At 32.6% G+C, this 13,221-nt stretch overlaps 2 protein-coding genes across 2 annotated transcripts; one reads left to right on the top strand and one right to left on the bottom strand.

Annotated features, from left to right (window-relative positions):
- Positions 1-8,626: 8,626 nt before the first annotated feature.
- On the top strand, positions 8,627-9,875 carry LOC132050964 (glycine-rich protein-like). The gene is made up of 2 exons (XM_059442312.1): positions 8,627-8,804; positions 9,446-9,875. Exons 1-2 carry the CDS (start codon positions 8,702-8,704, stop codon positions 9,655-9,657), a joined length of 315 nt encoding a protein of 104 aa, XP_059298295.1. The 5' UTR covers positions 8,627-8,701; the 3' UTR covers positions 9,658-9,875.
- Positions 9,876-10,891: 1,016 nt separating this feature from the next.
- On the bottom strand, positions 10,892-12,191 carry LOC132050756 (serine/arginine (SR)-type shuttling mRNA binding protein NPL3-like). Its single transcript, XM_059442147.1, has 2 exons — positions 11,990-12,191; positions 10,892-11,457 (listed from the first exon to the last, which is right to left on the bottom strand). Exons 1-2 carry the CDS (start codon positions 12,102-12,104, stop codon positions 11,195-11,197), a joined length of 378 nt encoding a protein of 125 aa, XP_059298130.1. The 5' UTR covers positions 12,105-12,191; the 3' UTR covers positions 10,892-11,194.
- Positions 12,192-13,221: the final 1,030 nt, after the last annotated feature.

Here is a 13,221-nt window from a genome sequence, read left to right on the forward strand (position 1 = left end):
ACACTCATTACAAAACACAATTATGTTCTTGTGGAAAATTCAAGTTAATTGCTGAAACTTGAATTTCGTAAGCTTTGTAAAATTCTGGAGGAATTTTGCCACCTCCCTACAACATCGAAGTGGGAGACATAAATTCCTTAAGGACAAAGATTACTCTATCAAAGTCGGATTATTTCTTCCCCACTTTGAAACTTTATTTTCTCTAACATCTATTAAAATACTTCATTACCAATACAAACAGAAAGAAGACAAATGATCACCCTGTCTAAGTTTCTTCTGTGGTACTGATCTATGGCTTTCTATTAATAATGGCAGAGTAAGAGATTGTTTTAATGTAAGTCATAATTCATTTTACAAATTTATTTGGGAAATTCATACTGATCAGAACTTGTTTCAGAAATATTCATTCAGCAGAATTATATATATATGCCTTTTGCATATCAATTTTAACATACATCTAGGTGAAACTCTTTTTCCTTTTATATCCTTTTACCAATTCAAGACTCAAAATGATGTATCGCTTATCACCCAAAAAAATGATCATTTTGGTGTTTTATCTTGAGATTAGCAATCCTGAAATAGTTATCATGCATAGAAAGTTGTATAAAAATATACAATACCAAAATTGATATGACGTCTAATCCTATACTAAAACAAAAAATTCAACCAAACGCATAAAATAAACCTACATCCGATATCATTATTAATTATCCCTTATCCCACAAATCAAACGACCCCTAATTGATTCGAGGTTCTTAACCTTTGAAGTGTTGTGAAGAATTTTCATCGTGCAACATAACCTTTGACTCTCTTTACAGATTGAAGGAAAGGGCATTACTTTGAAATGTGAGGGGACACGTAAGGGGGACATGTAAAATTCTACGTGTAAACAATAAGACCCAATGAATTGATTCTTTATTTATTCTTACCCAATCACTTGTGGATCAGGTTCTTCATTTCCTCTGGAGTTATGTGAAGGATTTTCTATGCACAACATCTAATCTTACTATAAATAGAGCCCAAAAAGGCATCAATTTGTTCATCCTTTAATTTCAATTATCATAATAACTAAGCTTAGAAGGAAAAAAAGAAAAGAAAAAAAAAAGGGCTCCAAAGCATTTCTTTTTCTTGGCCTTTTCTTGGCTATTTTTTTAATGATAAGCTCTGAGGTTTTGGCTAGGGAGTTGTCTGAGACTTCCAACGGTAAGCATATCTTTCATTTCTCCATATATATATATATATACACACATATACACCCCATTTGTTCATTTTATATATCTTAATTTGATTGAACGTGAAGTAAAAATTGTTGTCTTGAATTAAAAGTGTAACATATCAAAAATAATTTTTGAATTTTATGGTTTGAAACATGTTATCTACGCCATTTGGTCATTTTTTATATCTTAATTTGACTGAACGTGACGTTATAGATTATAACAAAACTTTTGTTATAATTTGTGGTCTTGAAATTAAAAGTGTATATAATATATCAATAATCTTTGAATTTTGTGATATTAAACATGTCATCTTATTCCCATAAGAAGGTCATTAAGGGTAAATTAATGTATTGGGTGTTATGAAGCAAGTCTCACATGGCAAGCAGAAAAGAAAAAAAACTATTTATAAAGTATGTTGGATACTCTTAATTAATGGTGTGCGGCCTTTTATGAAAATCACGAGGAAAAACCATGACTTTTTTGTTCAGCATCCATATATCTTTTCTTCTAATTTGTGTCTTTTCCTGTTTTGCCCTCATAACTAATTCAACAATTTATTTTTTTTAATTGTTTTGCAAGTAAATAAAGAGATTAGAGTGTAATCATTAAAAAAAAAAAATAGGGGCAAATTACAAAAAGGGATCCCACATCAGGGGTGCAAAATGCAAAGAATTCTAAATGTTTAATATTTTTAATGATGTGAGGCTTTTTAAAAAAAATCGTGCGAGCTTACCCAAATCGGACAATATCACATCATGTTAAAAATATTTTTAGATTGTTTTAGCCCAACAAAATGAAAATGGTAGTAAAAAAAACGTGTTAAGAATAGAAGGAGACATTCATTTTATAACATAATAAAAAGAAGAAAATTAAGATGCATAAATTAAAATAGAAGGCAGGGCCGGACCCGCCCTATGCCTAGGGGTGTTGGATGACACCCCTTCGTCGATTTTTTTTTGTAAATATATATGTGTATCTATATATATAAAATCTGAAAAGCCGTAATGCATGTATAAATAAAATAAATGACACATAAATGGACTGTATTGGTCCGGTGGTTTAGTGCCTGGATTATTCAGTGATCAACCCGTGTTCGAGCCTCCGCAAGTGCATTAATCTGGCCTATTTTCAGGTTTTTCTTTATATTAATTGTACCTAAAAAGTAAAGGTTGCTAGCGCCTAGCTGGGTTCGAACCTGCAATTTCCTGTATGGTTAGGAGAAACAAAACCAGCCCAACTAGGATTCAACCGAAGTTAAATATTAGAAATTAAATACTTTTATATATCATTTCTTTCTTTGTTTATTTTTTTAAATGTCGACACCGCTTACAAAAATTCCTTCGTACGCTACTGATAAAAGCAATACCGGGTTTTTTAATTGAGAGGTCACACATGCTTGTTTTAATTTTCACAATTAATTTATGCAAAAGTGAAATCAAATAATGACAATGAAGTACATAATGGCGTATACAATGGTGGTGGTGGAAACAACGGTCGTGGCGTATATAATGGTGGAGGTGATGGCGGCGGTCCATGCAACTTTACCCATCATTGCCGCCGATGCATCAACGGTTGCAAGTAGTGCTAGTAATTATGTGTAAATTGTAGTAATATATAAAAACCTTGTAATTAAGCGGGAAGCTGTAATATAGTAGTGTATACGTGGAGAACCCGGTAGAACTTCTCTCCAATTCAACGAAGGTCCATTTTTGTAAGTCCGGGAAATCGAACCGAGGGTGAGTCCGAGCCAATGAGTCCGTGAGATTGTACCCAAAGAATGTTCGAAGGGATAAGTCCGAATCAACGGAAAGTTATCTTCACCTGATTTATCGCCGGAGATCGCGCCACCAATGGACGTGTCCGACTATATCGCAGCTGTTTTTATCCACGTGAGGGTTCGTGCCTCCTAATTCGAGTAGGACTCTTATACTATTTAAACGCATGTATCAGCTCCATTAGAGGGCATCACAATCTCTACAATACATTCTAGTTGCTAATAGAAGTTCTTCTTCGTTAAAAGCCTTCGCCCCCAGTATTTTATCATTTTGTTCTGTTCTAAGTTTTAATTATCCATGCAACAGTCCGAGGAAGGAATTCTCCCCAATCGGACCTAGGGAGCATAGTCCGAACAAGGATCTCTCCCACCGGATTTACCATCTCGAACTCAGGCTCTTTATTTTTTTGTTTGGTTTTTTACTTCGTTAATTCTTACTCGCACTTGTTAACTCTTTTCCTTTGTTATTAAGCTTAAGTCACGTATCCTTTAAACCGCGTACAAATTCAATTGTTGCTCTTTTAAGGGTAAACAAGTAGCGTAATACTCTTGCTACTTTAGACCTTGCTTATAACAAGTATGAATAAAGCCATTAATTAGTTACTATGGATGGTTGTTCATGTAATGTTTTGTTAATTTATTCACAGTAAATTAAAGACTCTTCTTTTGTTTTACGAATTTTATAATTCTCTATTAAACTAGTTCTTCACCGCAAAAATATCCAGACCATCAGAAGAAGCAGATTCTAAGTTTAAAGTTTATAGGTCACTTGGACGACCTCAAATTAATAATACAATAATAAATGAGTTCATAGTTAGGGCAAAAGCTATTAGTTCATGTGAAAATGTAACTGAGCATCTAGATCTGCCCCTCCATACAACTCTAAACTTGAAGGGTGGTCTATAAAATTATCTATAAAAAAAAAAAAAAAAAAAAAAGGTGCACACACACAAAAGGATAAAGAAGGTTAAAGTGATGCAGTACATGGTTGGTTAAAGACACAGATATACTCCAGAGGAGTCATGGAAGATCTGCAGGCTATCAAGATAAAGCACTGGAAGAGATTCAAAAAAGAAACAATGGCAGCTGTCTATGGAGCAGTGATATATTACACTTGAATGGCTAGAAACAACAAAATCTTTCAGAATAAGAGCGTGCATAAGCAGTCTAATACTACAACAAATCCAATTTGTAATTAGAGAAAGGATAGATATATTTAGATATTCAAAGAGAGGTAGGAAAAATAGAGATTTTATATGTCAGGTTTGTAATTAGAGACAACTCAGGGATCCAAGTATGTGGATGGCCTCTTAGGTGTGCTGATTCCTTTATTTTGTTGGTATGGTAGTGCTTCACAATTTATTGCCAAAAAAAAAAAAAAAAAAAAAAAAAAAAAAGGTTAGGTATCTCGAGTTGTTTCTTAATTTTTTAGATAATTTCAGGGACCCCTCCTTATGTTTGGCTTCGTACCACTAACCTCTCTTATGGCTTGCGATGTTACGCTTGCCTCCCTTATCTTATTTTTCTTAAAATTATCTTACATATTTTTTTATTAATAAAACAAGAATAACAACATATATACCCAGTGTAACCCACAAGTGGACTCTGGAAAGGATAGCATGACCTATCTTTGTGCGGCAGAGAGGCTATTTCCGATAAACTCTCTGCTCAAAAGAGAAGTATCTGGCTCAGGCTTGTAATAAAATAAGACAACAGTACAATAGCAAGATACAAGACAAATACCAAGAAATTGCAATACACCTCGAAGATATTTGCTATTAATATTATGATATGACTTGGAGGTTGTAAAAATAATTGCACTGCTCTTATACTCAACATCGACTCCGAGGTAGCAATTGGACTATAACAAAAGTGGTGATGATGAAATATACTCGTACATTATTAATAATTGCAGTTCCTTAATTGAGGTGTTAGGCAATTCAATTATCCGCAACATTTATAGAAAAGGCAATTAAGTTGTGAACTTTTTTGGCCAAATACGTTCTGTAGATTCTTAATTATTTCTACAGGTTCTTTATCCATTAACTATTAATTACCAGTTTTTTTTTCCCTTAATCCAATCACCCAGATTTTACGTCTGTGGTGTGGGAGGTTTAGCATAGACCCCTACCTTATTGATTATATTGCCATATGGATATGATTATAAAAGAGCAAGGAGGAGGGCATAAACCTTACCTCTTCTATCCTAATGCCAGGAAACTTGTACTAAGACAGGCATATATATATAGCAGCCTACATACTATCAAAAGAACCTTTGACTGACTATCAACTACTACATACCTGATTGGGCACCAAAAAGTTGTTCCCATCCTTCAGAGACCTAGATAAGCCCCAGTCTGATCCATGGAACTTATTCATGTAAGGAGGTTCAAAGAACCATCCTGTATGTTTAGCAGGCTTGATCCTAAAAGAAGGCAGTCCCATTTGATCCATTCTGAGTGCTCCCAAAGCAGCTGGTAGCTCCCTTTCTTGGTATATGAAACTTTCTTGATCCAGGCTGTTAGCATGTTTGGACATTGCATCTGCTACCATGTTTGCTTCTCTGAAGCAGCGAACCACCTTGATATTTCTTTGATAGACAATTGTTTTAATCTCTTCTAAGAGCCTCTGTTAGTTTCATGGCACTTTGCATTTCTCTAAAATCATCTGTACAACAAAAAGATAATCTAGTTGTAAGGTTAGGTTAGTAATATTAGCCATTCTGTACCATTTTAAACCATTTCGCAAGTCACTGCACCATTTTAATTACTACATTAATCTTCTAAATTTTGTCCATAGAAGTACACGTCAAATGACCAAGTGACTTGTGTATCCAACCCAATTAAAATACATATATGTACGAAAAAAATAATCCCAGAAATAAGAATGGATAATACTACATGTGCTAGGTATCTTCCTAGCACATGTTTTGATTTTAAGATATCTATCATAAATGGCATCACCGTAGATAACATACAGGTCTTGTGGAGTATTATGAGGATCATTATGCAATAGAGGCGGAGTTAGAAATTTCATTTATGAATCTTTTAATCACAATTATTTTTATTTATTGAAATTCTAGGTAACTTGTTTATACATATTCAATAAATTTTTTATTTATAATAAAAAATTTATTGAGCAAAAATTACTGATTTCTGCCAACCGAACCCACAACGCGTTTTAAGTTTGACTTCGCCCCTCCAACACGCAATAAGGTATGTCCAAATTTTCTAACTTATCCTTATCTTGAAAAACTAGAAGTTGTGGTTCCTAGTAAATTTTTCGTTCAATACATGAAGACTTCAATAGCAACGGCTGACATCCTACGATCTATTAGGAGGTTGAGTCATGATTTGATGTTTATAAGTTTTGAACATGATATTGAATTCATAGCTTATTTTAGTTATTAAATTCACAGTAAAATATATTTAATAGATTTCTAATACAAATATAAGATCTTTGTCAAGTTAGGTATTGAGCCTAATTAACACCCCAAAAGCTGGCTCAAAGGGAAAAGGATTGTCCAAACATTATAATGAGCTGGGTTTTTCATCCGTCACTAATGCGTATATTCTATTCATCTCCCCCCCCCCCCACACACACACACACCTCCCCTCTCCCCCTCACGTCCAAGATCCGAACGTTTATTCATCCGGGGTCTATTGTCCGGTTCAAAAGAAAAGAAAAAAGGGGAACAACACATATTTATCAGCGGCTCTAAGTTGCATTTTTCTAGCTTATCATAGAGCTTCACCATGTTGCAAGCGACTTTACATATGACCGAACTAAATCTCAGTTTTTTAGTAGTAACTTTATATCATGATTTCTCAAACATATCATCTTAAACTGATCTTCAATGTTTAAGCCAAGTTCAATACTATTTTCCTTTTGATCTTTCATCATTTCATCCGGTGTCTATTGTCCGGTTTAGAGCGTGCACATTCATGGACCATATTTTCACCCCTATCGATCTGGGACCGATCAATTGGTCGGGGGGCATTCTGGCCCCTCCCCTCTTTTTTTTCAAGGGCTCCACATCCGACCGTGTATGGGCCTGACTCTGATACCATGTCAAATTAGGCATTAAGCGTAACTCACACCCTAAAAGCTAGCTCAAGGGGAGGAGAATCGCCCAAGCCTTATACGGAGCCCAGGATCCTCATCTGTTACTGATGTGGTATATTCTCTTCAATTTAAGCAAAATTACTGAAATAATCCGAACTCATATACTCTCTCAGTTTCAATTTATGTGAACCTATTTCCTTATTTGTCTGTGCCAAAAATATAACCTCTTTCTATATTTGGAAACAATTTACCTTTATGCAATGATTTATAGCCACACAAAATATAAGTGACTCATTTTATATCACAAATTTAAAAGTTTTCTCTATTTTTTCTTAAATTTCGTGCCTAGTCAAATGACTACACATAAATTGAAACGGAGGGAGTATAATATTGTAGCTCCGCCTCTAGATCTACTTTATCCAAGGATTTGGGGTCTCAATATTATATAATATTATTATATTTTATTTGAATAATTTATTACTTTTATTTTTTTATTAAGGACAAGTAAAACTTTGCACCCATATTCTACGTATCTGTCACCAATCACAGTCACATATATAGTTCCAAAGTAGAAGACTTGAATCTATTATTCTCGGCTCATTCCAATACTACTACCAGCTGTAATCCTAATGACTTCACAAGTACACGAGAACCCTCTATTTTGTAAAGATCCCAAATACGTCCTCCATTTTAAAAAAATTGTCTTAATTTTACTTGATATTCAATTTAAAAAATAAAGAAAAACTTTTAAAATGTGTGGTCCAAAATAAGTCTTAGATATTTGTGTGACTGTAAATCATCTCATAAAATTAAATTATTTCTAAATATACAAAGGTGCCAATCTTTTTTAGATTAAAAAAAGAAAAAGAAAAATAATATTTTTGGGACGGATGGAGTAATATATACTTTTTTTGTCCTACATTATTTGTTGATTATCGCTTTTTAAAATTCAAATTACATAAATGTTGATTTAAAATAAATATTTTTATCAAATTGATATGAGAAAATTCGACTACATCTTATAGTACTTTTTATATATAATTTGATATGTCACTTTTTGTCTTCATCTAATATTTTTCTTCAAGACATTTTTATCATTCTTCATACAAGTAATTTCTTTTCACTTTGCTTTGACCAATTCAACTTCTCCTTCCTCTATTTTTTAATGATCTGAAATTATATATACTTCTCTCATCCAAAATTATTTGTTGATTATTATTTCTTGAGATTCAAATTATATGAAAGTTAATATTACTGTTTTCGAATGTTTTAGTTTTAAATTTAAGCTATTGAATTAATTTAATTTAAGTTTACATAGAAAACTAACTAAATTGACTATTTAAAGAAAAAAAAAAGGAAATTATTTTGGGATGGATGAAATAATTTTATGCCTTTTTTTTTTAACCAAAGACAAAAAAAAGAAAGAATACATTTCACTCTTTGCATGCGACTTGTAGATCACGTTCATTTTCTTTAGTCCACAAAATAAATGTACTTTTCCTTCACTTCCAAGTAAATGTCTTTCCCTTCAACCATTTATGCATTGAAATCTTCCTATAAATAGAACTCAAGAATGCATATATTTCTTCATCCTTTAATCTCAAGTATCATTACAAAGCTTTAACCAAAAAAATTCTTTTAAAAAATGGGTTCCAATGCATTTCTGTTTCTTGGCATTTGTTTGGCTATTTTTGCAATGATAAGCTCAAAGGTCGTGGCTGTGACTTGCACCACTTCAGAAGAGTACTGTAAGCATCTTCTCATTAAAATTTGCTCATTTTGAATATACTTTCTCCTTCATGTAATTTTAGTGGTGGAGCCATAGAAATTGAAGGACGGTCAATTAAACATGCTTCGTCAAAGAATTATATTATTTATACAAGAAAATTATACTGCATATGCTCCTTTTGTTCATTTTTACCGTCTATTATATTAAAATTAAATTTTTACTTTTTCTTATCCACTTTAGCATATCAAGAGAAAGATATTTTTTTATTTTACCCTTAACATTAACTACTCATTCCCCAAGGCTTTTTGAAATGCTAATAGTCAATGCGTGTTATAGTAAAAAATGCCCTGAATTTATTATTTCGTAAGAGAAGTGCAAAGTCCGTTTTGGACAAGTAAAACTGTACGGAAAGAGTATAAGTTAAACTAGTTTTATACATTGTATACTAAATCTCTCAAGTATTCTTAGCGAAAATTCTGACCTCGGCACTAATAATGTTAGGTAAAGCTAGTGGAAAACTATATATGTTCTCTCGTTCCTTAAATAGTTCAATGTTCTATTTTTTTCTAGCAACATTCATTAACATTTAGATAAAGCTTGATCATGACTCTTTATATACCAAATTTATATATGCTTGTTTAACTTTCACAATTGATGCAGTCGTGAAATCCGATAACAAGAATGAAGAGCATGGTGGTGGACATGGCAGATATAAATTCGTAGAAATACCTAAGATTTCCCCTGAGGCTCCCAAAGAGGTTGCCAAAGAGGCTGCGAAGCACAGTGCCGCGCACAGTGTGGTTGCCAAAGAAATAAGGTTGAGAGATCTTGCCTTGATAGTCTTGGGGTCATCGCTATTTGTCTTCATATAGTACTTTTTTTCAAGGCACTTGTATTACAATTTCTTCGTACTAGTTACTATTTATGCACTTTGCTTTGATCAAGTCAACTATTTGGCTTATTGTTGACCTGCCAAGATATTAGTCAACTGTGTAGTTGACCAAGTCTTTTGCAAGTCGAATATTTGTAATTCTTGTAAGAGTTTGTTTGAATGAAATGTTAAAGAAATAAATCTTAAATTGTCCAAGAACACAGAGGAGTTTTTTGGCAATTAGACAAAAATGCAGGAACCATCCGACTGGAAAATCTCTTCGACTCTCATGGGCTTTTATTCTAATGTTTTTTTGGTTTTCTTGCTGACATGCCAAGAGTGGTTTTACATATGATCACCATGAACGTTATATATATGCTTTACTCGATCATGTTTTGCTTTTTTTATCTTTTTCTTTTTAATATTGGCTGAAGTACTTAAATACATAAGAAATTATTCATCTTTACCTATGTATGATAGCAAGAAACATATCTTATTTTCAAGATTACAAATTCTACATTTTAATGAGGCTTACTTGTAGATATGATCTTTTGGTGCAGACAGTATAAAAAATTCTTCACATGTATATAGCTTAGACTCTTTTAATATTTGTAGCTTCTCTTGTTATTGGACTCAACATTTCTGGGTATCGAGACAAAAATTTCCAATTAATCTCCCTGTTTAGACCTTCATGCTTGCTCAATATTATTAAATGTGTGTGAAAAAGAAATATTAGAGGGATCACACACAAGGACTCACTGAAACTTGTCCAGTAAAGTTTAATTTCGTAATGGAAAAACCGGAACATATTTAAGGGGAAATATATATATATATATATATATATATATATATATATATATATATATATATATATATATATATATATATTCCCAATATAGATAATTTTATATATATTTTAAATTCTAAGTATGTCACTAACACCATGCCAAATTCAAGAAATATACCATCAACAACACTCAAGGAATTGGATTTTCATAAGCAATCCATTGGTAGATCTGGTTATTCATTTCCTTTGGAGTTATGTGATGGGTTTTCTTAGTGAGAACATGAAATTTTTACGGAGCTCCAAAATGAATATTAGATATTGCGGGAGAAATAGTACAAGAGTTGAGTTAAGTTGATTGTATAAAAAATAGACATAATACATAAATAGACCTTTCAACTTAGCTTCAGCTAGCAAGTATGTGTTACATAAAGAAGAACATAGACAATAATTAAATACAAAGGAAAAATATAACTTTATTAGAATTTCGCTTAACTAGTTGGATGACAATTACATGTAAACGAAAACGGATGCATACGACAAAGTAAATTCCCTGATATAATTACGTAAAGAAACCTGACATGATAATTGATAACCAACCATTCATAGTATATGAATGGAGATTTATTATACATTTATTCATACTTCGAACAACAAAACTATACCTGCTACTACACACAATACTGAAATATAAATAGCCACCATGAATATTCTTCATATATATATATATATATATTCCTTAGTAATTAATCAATTAGTTGCGAGGCCATCCTCCATAACCACCACCAGGATAATATCCACCATATCCTCCTCTTGGATAACCACCATTATATCCACGGCCACCACCAGGATAATATCCACCATATCCTCCTCTGGGATAACCGCCATTATATCCGCGGCCACCACCATATCCTCCTCCAAATCCACCTCGTCCCATCCCTCCTGGAAGTCCTGCTCCTCTGTGTCCGTGATAAACTATATCTAGAAATTTGGCGTCGTTTAACTCATTTTCCTGTCCTGCACCATTAATCATACATATGCATGTTAGTAAGGGTGGTAAATGGAGGGTTTGTGCTGAATTTGGACGGTTTGTGCTAAATTTGAACGGGTTAAAATGGACTGAATCAATAAATAGATCATTGTTCAGAAGTAAACCCGTACTGAGATGGATAGGGCCAAGATGGTCTAAACAATGGGTCGTACCCCCAACCCGCTCAACTCTTACCACATTTTAATTTCTTTTTTGTTTTCTTATAATTTTTGTAATTGCCGAACAAAACTATTTAAAAAAATAATTATTATTGTAGCTTATCCCAATTTATATGAATAGGTTGGGAGTGGTGAGTAAAAGGATTAAAATACTTAATTTAGAAAAAGAATTAGAGATAGATTCTTCGATTTTTTTAAAAAGAAAATAGAATTTACATATCACTAAAATTTATTACAAGTCAAGATATTTAATTTTTGTTTTGAGAAAATACAGTCAAGAAAATGGTTTAACTCTTTATACAGTAACCCTTTTACATAAAACGAGACAGAGATAGTATACCGTTGTCCTGAGAAGTGGTGGAGCTCTGAGCCAACTCCCTAGCTGCAACCTCTGAGGTCAGCACAAGAAAAATAGCCAAAACAATGCCTAGAACCATAAATGCCTTTGATCCCATTTTTTGTTTTCTTGTTTGAAACAATATAGTAAAATATAACTACTTCTTGATTTTGTGATAATTGTAAGAAGGATGAGGAAACTAATGAACATTTTGCCTCTATTTATAGCATAATCATGTGAACTTCTTGGGGAGCTAAAATTGAAGATTGCATTAATGAAGTACCGGACTAGTTATTAATTAAGTTGGCAGATTGAGAGATTATTTAGACTCGACTTTTCGATAAAGCACCAACAAAAAGATTTCTCCTAAATAACAATATATAGTTTAGGTCGACTTTTCCATAAAGCACGTACAAAAAGATTTCTCCTAAATAACTATATATAGCATTTTTCCTTTAGCTATGGCAAAGTATATGTATATATCACTTAGAATTGAACAGATCATGCTGTTTGCATCTACTATCTTGATATCTTTCTGCAAGATATACTCTAACCTAGCGTTTTGAGTTAATCTATATCCAAAAATGTTATAAAAGTCTTGATTATTTTACTAGCTAGAAATTAATACTATCTTAATTAAAGATGACATGTCCCAAATTGGGGTGGAACGTGATTGGCACGTGACTTAAGCTATCCGCTGAGTGAGAAATAAAACATTCAAATCCATTTGCGGCATTGATATATGAAACGTGAATCCCAACAAAATATACTACTCCTTTCGTCCAATTTATATGATGGTGTTTGACTAGCACAAAGTTTAAGAGTAAAAGGAAAACCTTGACTTGTGGTCTAAAACAAGTCATTGATATTTGTGTGGCTCTAAAACATTTCATTAAGGGTAAAACATGAAGTTTAAATTAAATTGTTTCTAAATATATAATTGTGTTATGTTTTTTCGGAACTGGTTAAAATGAAAGAGTGTGATGTAAATTGAGAAAATTAAGAGTAAAGTTATAAAGTGTAACTCAACAATTAATACCCACTGAACTAAGCTAGTAATAAGCCTCTAAAGAAAACTAAAATTCTAAATACATAATATCTCCTTCATTATTTGTAATTGGAGATGAACTTTTGTATGTCCTATTAATCAGTGACAAGATGAGAGTTTTATCCCACACTATACAAGTTGTAATTGTCCAACATTAACGCACTTGTGCTATGCAGAATTTCAAGAT

Source organism: Lycium ferocissimum, chromosome 1 (genome assembly GCF_029784015.1).
Source record: "Lycium ferocissimum isolate CSIRO_LF1 chromosome 1, AGI_CSIRO_Lferr_CH_V1, whole genome shotgun sequence".
NCBI classification, from domain to species: domain Eukaryota; kingdom Viridiplantae; phylum Streptophyta; class Magnoliopsida; order Solanales; family Solanaceae; genus Lycium; species Lycium ferocissimum.

Coding starts and splice junctions, on each gene's coding strand:
- LOC132050964 (XM_059442312.1), top strand. CDS start 8,702: ATGGGTTCCAATGCATTTCTGTTTCTTGGCATTTGTTTGGCTATTTTT. Junction 8,805..9,445: donor CACCACTTCAGAAGAGTACT/GTAAGCATCTTC, acceptor CAATTGATGCAG/TCGTGAAATCCGATAACAAG.
- LOC132050756 (XM_059442147.1), bottom strand. CDS start 12,104: ATGGGATCAAAGGCATTTATGGTTCTAGGCATTGTTTTGGCTATTTTT. Junction 11,458..11,989: donor CACCACTTCTCAGGACAACG/GTATACTATCTC, acceptor TTAATGGTGCAG/GACAGGAAAATGAGTTAAAC.